General features: G+C 39.9%; 1 protein-coding gene across 1 annotated transcript in view; it reads right to left on the reverse strand.

The window, feature by feature from the left end:
• Nucleotides 1-15,249, reverse strand: part of csmd1a (CUB and Sushi multiple domains 1a) — a 406,871-nt gene that overhangs the window by 20,379 nt on the left and 371,243 nt on the right. Inside the window, 6 exon segments of the mRNA XM_073834675.1 lie at nucleotides 3,983-4,162; nucleotides 6,020-6,196; nucleotides 9,390-9,572; nucleotides 11,163-11,336; nucleotides 12,780-12,968; nucleotides 15,119-15,249. Of these exon segments, the coding sequence (XP_073690776.1) occupies nucleotides 3,983-4,162; nucleotides 6,020-6,196; nucleotides 9,390-9,572; nucleotides 11,163-11,336; nucleotides 12,780-12,968; nucleotides 15,119-15,249 (1,034 nt within the window).

A 15,249-nucleotide genomic window follows, 5' to 3' on the forward strand; every position in this document is an offset into this window, starting at 1 on the left:
AGGCTCCTGGGGCACATGACAGCTCTAGCCGCTTGCCGCTAGGCTGTTTCATGTGAGACCGCTGCAGCACGATCGAGTCCCATGATGGGCATGGCATCTCGGCTCTCTCCGGACTGGCGTTTTCCCGCAGTATTGCCGACAAGTCAGCCCGTGGCTTACCACGGGTTGGGTTGCCATGTACAACAGAGGCTTACAGCTCCTCCCATCTGCTCCCATGGAGTCCGACGTGGCAGATTTTGCTACTTGCCATTCATTTGAAGCAGGAACTCAACCGTGCAGCCGGCCGGTTCCCACGGCAGTCCACCTACCTGCAGAATGGCGACTCCACCCCGTGACGCAGCTAGTTGGAGTTATATCGGCAGGCCCAGCCATATCCGCTCGCCCTCCCGATTCCTCCCATTGCCAGAGTAACTCTGGCACATAGCTGCCCTCCGGGCCCAAGTACGCCCTTCCCCAGTGAGCCTCCTTGCGCAGATTCTGTGCGAGTCCAGGGAGGACGAGGAGTAAGTCTGTAGGTTGCGCTGCAAGGACGGCCCACCCGGACTTAGGTCTTAGTAACCATCCCCTCGCGGCAGTCCCTCCCTGTAAGGGCACGGGTTGACACCGTAGATCTCTCCGGCCTTTCACAGGCCGTGATACAAACTATCACTCGGTACTGAGCTCCCTTGACAAAGGCTGGCTTACGCACTGAGATGAGGTCTACCTGCTGGCATTTCTCTCGCTCAGAGGCACAGAGATACACATTGCAGTAGTGCTTCCTTTCCTGCAGGAGAGTTGGAGCGCAGGCTGTCCCCTCGACTCTCGGAATATATGCTGCCGCTTAGCCGCATATCACATGCAGTAGATGAAGCAAAATAGGTAAGCACCCACTGGTCGTGAGGTCCCTCAGAGGTGCCAGACCGCGCCTCATACCCTCTTGGGACCCCTCCGTCGCCCTTCAGGGCCGCGGGGCGCTCCATTTGAGCCTCTGGCCTCAGTCGAGCTAGAATTCCTGTCATTTAGACAGCGCTCCTGATTGCCCTGGCCTCCATCAAGAGGGTAGGAGACCTACAAACTTTCTCTGTAGGGAAGCTTCCCCGTCGCCTTCTCAGGCCGCGGGGCACTCCCTTGGGGCCTCGGGCCTCAGTCGAGCGAGAAAAACGCTCCTGACTGCCCTGGCTCCCATTGAACGAGCTAAGGTTCCCCAGAGGTGCTCAGTGGGCCTCAGTCGAGTCCTGTCATTAAGACAGCGCTCCTGACTGCCCTGGCTCCTATTAAAAGGGTTGGAGACCTACAAGCTTTCCTTGCCAGCAAAGTGTGTCAAGAAATTCGGGCCCGGCGACTCTCACGTTACTACCTGAGACCCCGGCCCGGCTATTGTGCCCAAGGTTCCCCACCACGCTTTTCCGCGGTCAGGTGGTGAACCTGCAAGCTCTGCCCTGGAGGAGGCAGACCCAGCCTTGCGATGTTGTGTCTATGTGAAAATGAAATCGCTCGGCACTTCAGACGCACCTAGCAGCTTATCTGCTTTGGGGTTCAGCAGAAAGGGAATGCTGTCCCCGAACTGAGGTGGCTCATTGGGTGGTAGATGCCATCTCCCTCTCTTATCTATATCAGGGAGAGCCATGCCCCTTAGGTGTTCATGCCCACTCCATTAAGAGTGCTGCTTCATCCTATGCGTTGGCTCATGGCGCCTCACTAGCAGATATCTGTAGAGCTGCGGGCGGGGCGACACCTATACCTTCGCTAGGTTCTTCAACCTCCGCGCAGAGGCCGTATCCTCCCGTGTCTTAACATAAGACTTCAGGCGAGCGGGGGGACGGCTGGTGTCGGCTTGCTGCGCCATTCCCACGTGGATCCGTGCGCTATCTCCCAGAATGTTCCCTCCGGCGAACCTGGGTCCTCCATGCCCCGCAGTCAGGGCTAGATGCGGAGTAGTCCTTGGCTGTGATCCTGCCTGGGTCTCCTTCGCCCCGCAGGTTGTGGCTATACTTTCCAATATTTTCCAGCGGAGGAGACCGCTGTTTCCCTCGTGTATCCCTAAGAAGCCTTATGGATATATTGAATTATTCTCATTCCACATGCACAAATTCCATGTGCTCCGCCCCCCCAACCCATGCTTCAGTACAACTGGCATCCCTGCAGGCCCCCCTTATAAAAAAGGGGCCTCTGGGCGTTGGGAAGGTTACGTTCAATGACCGCCTGCGGACACGTCTGGGAAGATCTGCCGGCACGTGGCGTTGTGCGTAACGCGGCGTCAGGGTCGTGGCCTTTTCCATGGGTCTAAGTTCCCAATGTAACGTCGAAGTGATTCGACTGAAGGGGTAACGTCTAGGTTACGAAGGTAACCCTCGTTCCCCGAAGGAGGGAACGGAGACGTTACATTCCCCTGCCACGCCCCTGGCGTCGCGCTGACGCCGGGCTCTTCAGCAAAAGCCTGACTGAGTGGTGCGCGCAGCCGTCTTATATACCCGTATGTACGGGGGCGTGGCCGGCGCGCACGTCCACTCGCCAATTTTCAATTGGCCTTTTTAATAAGGCTCAGAGGTGATCGGTCTCTCAAGCGAGATCGATGTGATTTTCAGTCAGATCACCTTTCACACTGCATGATTTTAAATCCCCGACAGGTCCAGATATTTAGCATGCCAAATATCTCACGGGTGTCTGCGACACGCCGGCGATTCACTCAGATCGCGTCTTTGATAGTTCACACTGTGTGATTGTCACTCACGTGAACGAGCACCGATTTGCCTGTGATTTCGGGCATTTGTCGGCGATTTCTCAAAACCTGTCGGCGAGTCAGAATCGAGGCTAAAATCATGCAGTCTGAACTCGGCATAAGGGATATTTTGGATGCTGCAACTGAATACCAATCTCTTGTAATTTTTGCACGGTTTTTAATCACCTTTTTGCCTTCATAAATGGTCCTGAGGTGTGACAAATGAGTTTTACAAAGTTCCACGTAATCTGCAAATTAATGAGTTCATAAATGCTGCATGGCTAATCATTATATTATAATTAGAAAAGTGTTTCACACGGCATGTCACAGTGCAGGATGAGTCTCAAAATATTACATGTAAACTACACAAAGTATATAAATTAAATGCAAACCTCTAAAGGTGGCTTTTTAAACACTAATTATCAATACAAACATAATATTTATTTATAATTTATATTTATAATATTTTTGGAAATGTCCCATGTAGCATTAAAACTTACACTTACAGCAGTGATTTTGAATTTTTGTTTGACTGTCCTACATTCAAATTCAAATTCAAATTCAAATTCAAATTCCATATTCTGTTTGCTCCCTGAGTTCAAACTAAGGGATGAAACTGAAAGGCATTTTATAGGCATTCTGAACAGCCGACAGCCCTGATTTCATCACCATCATTATTATTGACTGAAGACGTGTCCAAACCCAACACCTCCTTCTTTCACTTACTCAGACATGGAAAAGGAAGATCTGAAAGAATAGTATGCTAACAAGGGGCTTAGAGTTATTTATTTTCTTTCCTTGATCATTACGTTTCGTTTGCTAACGGGAGGAAGTGTATCGCTAACGGGAGGAAGCGATGATTAAATGGGATTACCTACTAAAATCACTCTGAATATCAAGCATTTCTTCCTGCATTCCAAAACATATATCTGATATTTTCTAGAAATGATCGTGAGGAGGCTGAGTTGTCTGCATTGCACCACTCACTAATTTCATTCTGACATCTGATAACATAGATCCTACACATTTCATGGCAACGTCTCCTTGGAGTTCATAAGTGAATAATCTCACTTGCCAGGCAAGTCAAAAAAAAAAAAAAAAAAAAAACAAAGATCAAAAACATCTGAAAGGCTTTTGATGTCGGGATGCTAAGAACTCCACAATATTAGTATATCTTTTTAAAATGATGCTGTTTGCAGAGTGACAGGGAATGCTGTCCTCTCTGCCTGTACAGAAAGAATTTTGGAGAACTATACTTCTTGTACGTTTAAAAGTTGAGCTTACCTCTGCAGTTCGGTTTGGTCTGATTCCAAGTGCCATCTTTGCTGCAGCGTAGAGTAGATGAACCAGGGGGCTCCATCAAATACCCGGGGTTACAGCGATAGTGGATGGTTTTGTTAAATATGAACTCATTTCCAATGTAAATTCCATTGGCAATTGGACCAGGATCCCCACAGCTGATAACTACAAAGAGAGAGAACAAGCTAGACTCAGACATTTAAAAAAATATATATATATTTAATAAGTCATAGAGATTGCAGTTGGAAATATAAAAAATATATAATTAAATAATAAAAAAGTGATTTCTAGGCCATTAAATGGTTTAGAATTTAGAATAAATACAAAACAATTATGTGCATTCATACACCATTCTTTTCTCCTACATTTTATGTTGCAACCTCATGGTAAATTTTAATGTTTGTTTTGGATCATCGTCCTGCTGGAAGATGCAACCATGGCCCATTATAGGATTTCTAACAGAGGCAGTCAGGTTTTTATTTTTTTATCTGCTGGTATTTGATAGAATCCATGAAGCCATGTATCTAAACAAGATGTCCAGGACCTCCGGCAGAAAAATAGGTCCACAAAATTAAAGACCTAGCAGTATTTTTAACCATGGGCATGGGTACTTTTTTATCCCTGTCTGCACCAAAACCATCTGGAGGGTTAGCTGCCAAAAAGCTCATTTTTAGTTTCATCTGACCATAGAAACCAGTCCTGTTTGAAGTTCCAATCATGTCTGACAAGTGAATATGCTGGAGTTTGTTTTTGGGTGAGCCAGGAGGATTTTTTCTTGAAACCCTCTGGAACAACATGTGGTGATGTAGGGGCTGTTTGATCATTTTATTTTAGGCTTTCTGACCCTATGACTCAACAATTATCTGCAATTCTCCAACTGTGATCCTTGCAGAGTCTTTGGCCACTTAAACTCCTAGCCACTCTGGTGTGCTAAAAAAATCTTAATATTAATGGGAATATACTTAGATATTTTTAGGGGTGCCAATAATTGTGGCCAACGTGAACTAGAGAATCACATATTTACTAAGGGTGCCAATATTAGTGGAGGGCACTGTATATATACACACACACACACACACACACACACACACACACACAAAACTGCAATATTGTGAAATATTATTCCAATTTAAAATATCAGTTTTCTATGTGAATATATTTTAAAATGTAATTTATTCGTGTGATAATTTTCAGCATCATTACTCCATGTCACATGATCCTTCAGAAATCATTCTAATATTAGTATTAATTAGTATTAGTAATTAGTATTAAGTATTAATGCTGCTTAATACTTTATTTCAGGATTCTTTGATCAATAAAAGGTTAAAAAGAAAGAAAGGAGGAAAGGAAGAACGGATTTCTAGCAATATACACTACTGTTCAAAAGTTTAGGGTCAGTAAATTTTTATTTTTTATTTTTTGAAATAACTTGATACTTTTATTCACCAATGTTTCCATCATTGATAATTCGAATAATAAATCAGCATATTAGAATGATTTCTGAAGGATCATGTGACACTTAAGACTGGAGTACATTTTATGCTGCAACCTCATGGTAAAACGCTTTACTTTTTTTTTTTTTTTAAATATATGATCAGAATAACACTCTAACTGAAAAATTTACATGACATGCCAGAATGTCTTAGTAGTTTGTTCCATCCACCTTTTGTTTTAATAAAGCAGCAATAGAGCTCCAAATATTTCTGTAAAACTTGATGATCACGTTTATTCAGTATGATTTGAGAATGTTTCAAAGAGCATTTTGTGCTTCAGTGGAATCACATATTCCAAAAAAACATATTCCAAATATTCCAGATTTTCATTGTGGTATATTTTGGACTCCATTGTATATTTTCCCAAGACTTGTATCACATATTAAGAATTTAAACTTTTATTAATGCATCGAATCTGTTTGAACAGTGGTGGATTATGTGGCAGATCTAGTCAACTAATCAGTGCAACTCCTGAAACACACAGGGTACATTACATAAGCAATGCTTGAGTAAAGGTTGCTGTTCTGACCAATGCAATCTGGTGCTGAACCAGTCCAGGTGCCATTGGTGGTGCAATGGCGAGTGGTGAGGCCCGAGGTCTTGTAGCCCTCCCAGCAGGCGTACGTCACCGAGCAAGGAAACAGCATACCATCGCTGAAAACGATCCTAGCGTAGGCCGGAGTTCCAGGATTTCCACAGGATATAGCTGGGAAGGCAATCAAAGACCAAAGAAGTTAAAGAGAAAATGTGAAGAGTAAAAGACTGCAGCCCTGCGGGACTGAAAACTGCAACTGAGAGAGAAGAGCTTCTGTGAAACATATCTAAGGTCTAGCACCACAAGCAAAACACTTCAAATTACACCACAAGCACCATGTTTTACAGCCTGCAGAGTGTTGTTGGCAAGGTAGATGAAATTCCATTTCCAATTAGTTGGAGCTTTTGACAAGTTTTTTTTTTTTTTTTTTTTTTTCCACATACTTTGAAGTGGCATTTTCAGATAAGGGCAGTAAAGATGATACGCTCCAATGTTAATTAGAGTTTGAATTCTAATAGCACTGACATGTGTGAAAGCCTTAAATTGGTTGGGTGTCCATACGACAGTTTTCTAAATTATGAAGACTTACTTGGAACAGCCAATAATATTTAAATGATACATTTTTACTGCTATTGTGTAAACAAAGAACAGTAAATGAATAGTGTTTTATGCATCAAGGGCATTTTCTAGTGTGAAATAATTTCAACAGAATCTTGTGAAAGCAGGTATTGAGCTGTATTGACCACCATGATAATAATTTCACTATTTTGCAGCCTAGAGTGTTGTTGGCAAGGTAAATCAACTAAGTTTCAACATGGTTATTATTATTATTGTCGTTTTTGTTAGTACTTTCAAATAGTAATACTTAATTAATTAAATGAACAGAGATGCCACAGCAACAGCCTTAAACTGGTCAGGAGCCTATATGACGCATCTTTCACTAATGCTTTCTAAAATTTAATGAACAATGTGAAACAGAAAATTATATTTATATCACTTAATTTCATTTTTATTGAAGACAGAAGAATTTAAGGGGAGACACTGCAGGCAAAAACACATGCCCCTGTCAAGTTTGAGATTTTGGGCTTTTTGGTGTTTCATAAAGGTTTTTTTTTTCAGACTAGTGTAAAGAAAAGACCCAAAAGGCAGTGTTAAGTGTTTCTTTTATAGCACTTCATCTATTTGTGTCAATAGATTTTAAGTTTTTTTCTCCTACACTTTCTCCAGCCATAAATCTCCACTTCAGTAACACAGTAACACACACACACACACACACACACACACACACACACACACACACACACACACACACACACACACACACACACACACACACACACACACACACACACACACACACACACACACACACAAACTTTAAATTTTTATTCCTGTCTATATTCTGAAGGTTTTTACAGAGGGATTTGTTCATATATAATTTGCTTGATTTTATACAAAAATTATACAAATTAGCAAATATTTCATTAAATAATGCCTCACTTGTAATACAAAAAATGTTTGCAGGTATCAATGCAATCAATTAACTGGGCAAGTAAGGTGATAACTATTAGTTTTTTTTTTTTTTTTTACCCTATTCACCTGCAGTGTCTCGCCTTAAAGGTGTTTTTATGCTCCACAAGCATTTTGAAGATTAAGTTAATAAATTATTAAATTATTGTTAAGAAATCACTATGAAACTTCTAGAATTATGTTTGGAGTTTTACACTCCCTGGGTTCTTTTAATCAGCAGAACTTTTGTTGAAACAGTTGGAGACATATATGACTCACTTAATCTTTATTATCATCAAACTTTGTATCTGTAATTTAGACCTCATATCCTCTTGGATTAAGTAATGTACAATTTAGGCAAATAGAGAAAAACTGGACCAAATTAAGAGTTAATGGGATCCCAGTGGAGAGCTGCTGTAAACAGATATCGTTCCAAATTTTAAACCATTATTTGTAAGTGGCAACAGGCTTGTGTTTTATGTCTAGCATCTTGAAAGTCTGTTTCCTTACAACTGTACTAAAGCCCACCGTTGAGTCACCCCCCACAGCGATCTGTCTCAGCTATGTGTTAAAGCCCTTATTCAATTATGAATGTGCCCTGAATAATGTATATTATCGATCTCTTTTATGCAACCCTATCATACTGTCTGTAGCAGAAAACAAACAAACAAATAAATTAGTGATAAAACACACTAAGCTACTGGGTGCATTGTTCATGTCCTCTAATAATATGGTATAAATACTTCCTGGAGTGATTCTGACTTCTAGCTTCCAGGAGGTTTATTTGCTAAGCGCTATTATTATTTTGTTTTCATCTGAGAATAACAAAGCTACAGATTAAGATAAACAATGGAGCTGTGCAGTGAAATTTATGAATGTATGGGTGTGGGTAAAATAGAAACAATGATTAGTTAATTTCTATAACAATATCCAAACTGAATATAAATTGTACATCAACTAATTTGTATATATTTTTTTTTAAATTGCTAAAACATACAGGGACTGCATTTGGGAAATATGGAGGAAAATTACAAAGAACATGAATACCCTCTCAATACATTTAATGCTTTTTCTTGGCGTTAAATAATGACTCACATTATGAGCAAACTGACTGCCGCAAACATTCATAAATCACTTTACATGATCCATTTAACTACTCTCCTCCCATAAATTTTAAGACTGAAAGGGAAACTCCTACAAATGCATATGCAATAAGGTCAGCTGCAAAATAACTGGACTGTCTAGGGAGCGCAAAGAATAAACTACTACTTTATTGATTTTGAACACTCAGTCTGGTTTCTCTTAATAAGGAAACCAATTGGAAAAAAAAGGAAAACTTTGCTCAGACTCTGAATCGTGTCAAAACGTTCTGTATTTCCATTAGCAGTTAGCTAGAGCAGGCTATTCACAATTTCTTATTAAAGCAATGTATCATTACACACCATGCCAATGACAGGGCTTATTGTGTGGCTCCACTAACCAGAGTCATTGAGTTAACTGGCAATTACTGATTTTAGGTCGGTTAGCATCAAAAGATCAATTTTACACTAATTACAGTGTACAATTCAGGAAAAGAGTGAGCAGAGCAGGTTAAGTGAGGTTCAGAAACAAAGAGAACATGTTGTAATTTGAGCCTACTTTAGTTTCTAAGAATATATTTAAACCTTTTTAAAGGCACAAACTAAAAACCCCTAGTCTCTCAAGCATACATTTTTCTCATTAGGTCGTTGCCTGTGCTGTATCCTAGTTTGCTCGGAGAAACGCTTGCCTTTCTGTTCAAATTAAGCTCAAGTGCAAAGCGAAATCCTGGAAATTTCACCTTTTGTTTCTCTCTACAGGTATCTGTGACCCTCACCTTCACACACGGGCTGGGTTCCGCTCCAGGACCCGTTCTGCAGACAGGTGCGCTCGGAAGATCCGATCAGCATGTAGCCCGCTTCACATGTGAACCTTAGGAGGCTTTTATGCCTGAACTCCTCCCCAAGGCGAGAACCGTGAGGTGGAATTCCTGGATCGCCACAGAATCCCGGATTATCACCTGAAATTTGAACAAAGGCACGACTCTCATTGACCGCCCACTTTCTCAGCTGCCTCAGTTCCAGAAATATTTTTGCACTCATTTCCCCCACAGGGATTTCAAACAATTATTAAATAAAGACTTACGAAACAAGCCAACCAATAACATTTCATTTAAAGCAAGAACTCATTTGAAAATCTTACAAAACTGTGAAGTATCTATCTGGTAACAACCAATTCTCGCTATTAACTAGGATGCATATTACTAGCATACTGGGTGTTTATTAGTATTAATAAAGCGCATATTCTGCATGATCAAATTACAGATCACTTAATCCTACCCCGTACCTAGACTGAAAAAACACCTTACTAACTATTAACAAGCAACAAATTAGTAGTTTATCGAGGCAAAATTCATAAGTAATAGTTAGTTAAAAGAATGAATTGGACCTTAAAATAAAGTGTGACCATTGTGCATTGTTAGTTCATGCATTAACTTGTTTTAATTAATGGTATCTTAATGTATAGTGTTATTCAAATACATAAGCTGTCAAATAGTGTAAGACACTAATTTAAATACATATTTATTTAATAATTATTTATTATAGGTGTGTGTTACTGCTGAGCTTGTTAGGTGCAGCTCCTGTTTTCCTGTTGACTTGGTTCCTGATTGGTGGATTCCTTCTGGAATTTGGAAATTAGGTGTTTATACAGTATATCACAAAAGTGAGTACACCCCTCACATTTCAACAACCATTTTAGTATATCTTCTCAAGGGACAATACTATAGATATGAAACTTGGATAGTCAATGTGCACATTGTATAGCAGTATAGAATTACTGTCCTTTGAAAATAGAGAAGCACCATGTGTCTAACGTCCAGCAGCTCTGTGAGGAGTGGAAGAAGATCCCAGCAATAACCTGTGCAGCTCTGGTCAATTCCATGCCCAGGAAGATTAAGGCAGTGCCTGATAACAATGGTGCTAACACAATATACTGACATTTGGACAAGTTGTACTCACGTTTGTTGCCAGCTATTTTGACATTAATGGCTGTATGTTGAGTAATTTTTAGGGGATAATAAATCTATAGTGCTTTACAAGCTACACACGGACTACTCTAAAATATAACCAAGTTTCATTTCTATAGTATTGTCCCTTGAAAAGATATACTAAAATCGTTGCTGAAATGTAAGGGGTGTACTCACTTTTGTGACATAGTGTATATACTTATATTAACTCTTAAATATGTGTATATTACTTCTAAAATCAGTTTCTCTATGAACAAAATAAATGTGTGTACTTCTGACCAGACTGCTATGATCTAGTCCAGGGCAATCTGGTTTACATTATTATTTTTTAAATGCATCACATAAACATATAATGTTAGAGAGCTGCGTGATGTGCACATCATCTGGACTTTGAGGAAACAAGAAGTCTGTCAGGGGTGATATCAACAGCAGTTACTGTTTAAACTTTAAGATCTGTCTGAGCCCAGACAGACACTTAAGTCTGAAGTAAGCTGAGCTGCTCAGACAGAGGCTTAAAGATCAGCTAGCCGGCTGGTCTGCAGTCTCCCGCCCTGAGGCTCTGCCACCTGCTGATGTGTGTACCTGAGCAGTAGGGTGGCGAGCCGCTCCACCGGCCATCCTCCAGACACTGGCGCGTGGCGTTCCCCACCAGAGTTCGGCTCTGGCTGCAGGAGTAATGGACCACGGCTCTGTTGGTGAACTTCTGGCCCAACATGACAGCAAACGGCGGTGTGCCGGGATCACCGCAGGATATTGCTATGGGGGGCAGAAGAGAGAGAACTGAGAGAGAACTTCAAAACTTCAGTGTTCTTTTGCATAATATATATATAAAAAAAAAACTGCCGCATTGCCTCAAAATGGATGCGGTATGTCTATGCAGTGTTTCAGTTTATACAAGTATCATGGAAATGCTTGTATAGATGCAACTCACTCACAATCGTATTTACATTTATAGTTTTAATTTAGAGATGTGCAAAACTGCATGTTATCAAAATCAACTATGATGTCCTGGTTACCCTGTTTTTTTAGTCAAAGGCTTCTTGGTACGGAATACTTGCTAACTACTTAACTACACAGTATACTACCTACTATTTTTTAATGGTAAATGTGAACAGCAGGCATAACGTCCACTGTTTTCATATGACATAACTTTTTTTGCCAGCTTAATTCAGCTAGTGGTTTTCAGTCAAAACCTTGAAAATTAAAATGGTTCATTTGCATTTTATTCTTTTTATGTGTGTGTGTGTGTGTGTGTGTGTGTGTGTGTGTGTGTGTGTGTGCAAATGTAATTTGGCAGTCTGATCAAATAGTCAAGAAGGAGATGTTAATATCACAGCTGATATTCGTTCTGGTTCATCCATCACAATGAAAACTTGAAATTAATGGTCAAGTCAACCACACTGCATTGTAGGATAAATTACAGAGCACTGCTTACAAACTATATACTGCAAAAAGAGTAAATGCAGTATGGTATTATATAGTTCTGAACACAACCACATCTAGACACCAATCAGACATTTTTTCTAAGAGGCAATCACATAAGCTGTATGCTTGCATTCGAACAGCTAGATGGAGAACAACAAACTGGAGAAAAAAAAAGCAAGAGTCGTGAGATGCTGAACTATTTTTAACATTTAAAATACAATGTGTCAGTTTCTAAATACACAATGCACACAAACAAAAGAGAGATGCAAGACAATGGCAAAAGATGTCCGTCTGCATTTGTACACTGACCAACTATTTCGAGAACATTTTGACAGTGCAGTAATTGTCTTGTCTTTGTTACAAAAGTGGTCCTTTATTTTTTAAGGGGATGAATTTAGAAATGAAACTTCTAAGAGATGACTTTAGTGTGCTGACAGTTCTACAGTTATAGTTACTTTTAGCATGGTAAAGCACACTGTCAGAACGCTAAAGCCCTCTCTGAAAAGTTGCTTTTCTAAATTTATTCATGTCAGTGCACAAGTGCTAAAAAATATTAAAGTTAAACAAAATTAGAAAAACAAACATAATATCTTGTATAATGTTGCTTTCCAATGAATTGATGTCATTATTAGAATGCTGGGGAAAAAAAGAAATTTTAATTTAGATTATTTTATGACGCATTCCATCACATGCATAAAGCAGCACAGCCGTTTTTGGCACTGCATGAATTTCTGGAAGAGTGTGTATTGGACGAAACACGAGACTATCACTCACGAAGGCACTTAGGAAGTGATCTGTCCCAGAAGCCATTTGACTGGCAGGTGAGGACGGAGGAGCCGAGCAGATAGAAGCCCCTCTTGCAGTGATACATCACGGTGTTTCTGTAGTTGAAGCTCTCGGGGTAGCGCTGTTGAGAGTGACGAATGGTGTTCTCCACAAAGCCCGGATCAGAGCAGTTTACCACTGCAAGATAAAAACAGCCAGATGCTTAATGTCTGACAGGGAAGCAAGAGTGAGGAAAGACAGAAGAAATCAATGGAGGAGGCTGAACAGTAGGATCGCTGATGCAGCCTCTGGAGCAATTTCAATCAACTCCAAACCGTAAACCGCACTTTCTTTTTGAAGATATGGATTATAAGAGGGTGAATTGTGCTCCTTCAGAACTTACTTTGCCTTTTATCTGCGCACTTCCTCAACAGTCAAGCATATTTTGTTTTCCTTTGCATACCTAGAACAAGTCAAGCATGCATTCTGATCTAAAGTTGACATATCTGTTCATGCAGTGAACGTTGTGCTACACATCTAGCTGATTCTTACTATACGTCTTGAAACATGTTGACATATGTGGTCATATTACATTTTTCTGTACTCAAACTGGGTACATGCTGTTCTTGGCATGCTGTGTCGGCCATGCAGTTACAAATTCAGTTACTGCTCTTCGCAATAAAAAAAAAAAAAAAAAAGATAGAAGTTGAGGCCATGTCCAGAGGAAACAAACCAGACTGCCTTGCCTCAGTGGCAGCTGTCAATGTCTCGGCACTCAATTAAGCCCCCTGGGAGTGGAAAAGTGGGTGGACAAGGAGCTAAAATCTTGATAATTGGCACCTGTTATTGGTGTGCTGTTTTTCTTTGTGAGACATCATGATTTGATCCGAGTGAAAAATAAATATCTTATCAGAGAGACACAGCTCAGTATAAGAATAAGGTGTGTAATTGTCATGGTTGACAGCTAGAAAATAGTAATTGCTTGTGATAATTCAGGTTTTTTTTTCTATTGTTTGTGACAACTCTATTTATTTATTTATTTATTTATTTTTACACATGTATATACCAATTCTACTTATTTTTATTTGTATATGTTAATTCTACCTTTTTAATTTCCATATAACAATTCTATATTTCTCATTTATGTATATATATATATATATGTTTTTTTCTTTTTTCTTTTTTGTGTAATTTTGTGTATTAACAACTCTACCTATTGTGTAATTATGTAACAGTTTTACCTCTTAAAGAATTATACTTTAAGAGGTAACACTTTTTCTCACAGGGCCATGTGGGTTTGGATTTTTTTTAACCTTCATAAAAAACCTTCATTTAAAAACTGCATGTTGTGTTTACTTGTGTTATCTTTAATTAATATTTAAATTTGTTTGATGATCTGAAACTGAAATTGTGACAAACATGCAAAAAAATAAAAAATAGGAAGGGGGCCAACACTTTTTCACACCACTGTAAGTACAAAGTAGTTAAGGCTGCCTAATATAAAGTGGGACCTATAATAATAATGATAATAATAATAATAATAATAATAATAATAATAATAATAATAATAATAATAATAATAATATAATATTACTATTATTATTATTGTTGTTGTTGATGTTGTATAACAGTTTACAGTCATACATATAATAAATGTCCCTATTACATACTGTGAAACATATGCATGGTTTAGTCAAAATTATTATACTGGCCAAAAAAAAAAAAAAAAAAAAGGTCTGTTTCTAAATACCGACAAAAACACTAAGCTCACATCAACTCAATTACGGACTTGTTTTATGGAACAATGCATCTGCTCAGAGGAATGTCAGCCTTTCTCCCTGCTGAGTGCTTCGTCCCTGGGCTCTGGCTGAGTCTGCAGGGAATTGTCCATCTTAGATGCGTTGACCTGCCTCTATTTTCTGTCACGATTCAATTTCACCAGGCCACCATCAACAACTTCCTTCGCACATTAATTAATCATTAAAGTGACAAGATGTGCACAGTTACTCCTACTTAATGTCAGAAAGCATCCCACAATGTCACACGGGTTGCTGCAGACCCATTTGACTTTCAAATCGACATTTCAAGATGGGAAATGACACACGGAGAATTATTTGCACATTGCTTCTTGTCATTCACTGGCTGACTCAGACTGCCGAGCACAGATGCTGGTTTCGCTCTGTTAATGCTAAGCCCATGAGCTGTGGGTGTTAAACAGCTCACTAAGGAGCTTCTCGCATAACAAGACGGTGTTCAAGGCTCCGTCTCCGCTGAGATTCTCAACAAGGGACAGGCTGCCTGAAAGCATTTGATATACAGTAAAATTGTGTTTATTAAAAGGTTCATACCCTTGCACACAGGAAGAGGGTTGCTCCACTGTCCATTCATGCGACACTGTGCTCTGGATGCACCATGCAACAAATACCCTGTGTTGCAGGTGAAGTTGACCACATCATTGAGATTAAACTCACTGCCATTT

The sequence above is a fragment of the Garra rufa genome, chromosome 2 (assembly GCF_049309525.1).
Source record: "Garra rufa chromosome 2, GarRuf1.0, whole genome shotgun sequence".
Taxonomy (NCBI): Eukaryota; Metazoa; Chordata; class Actinopteri; order Cypriniformes; family Cyprinidae; genus Garra; species Garra rufa.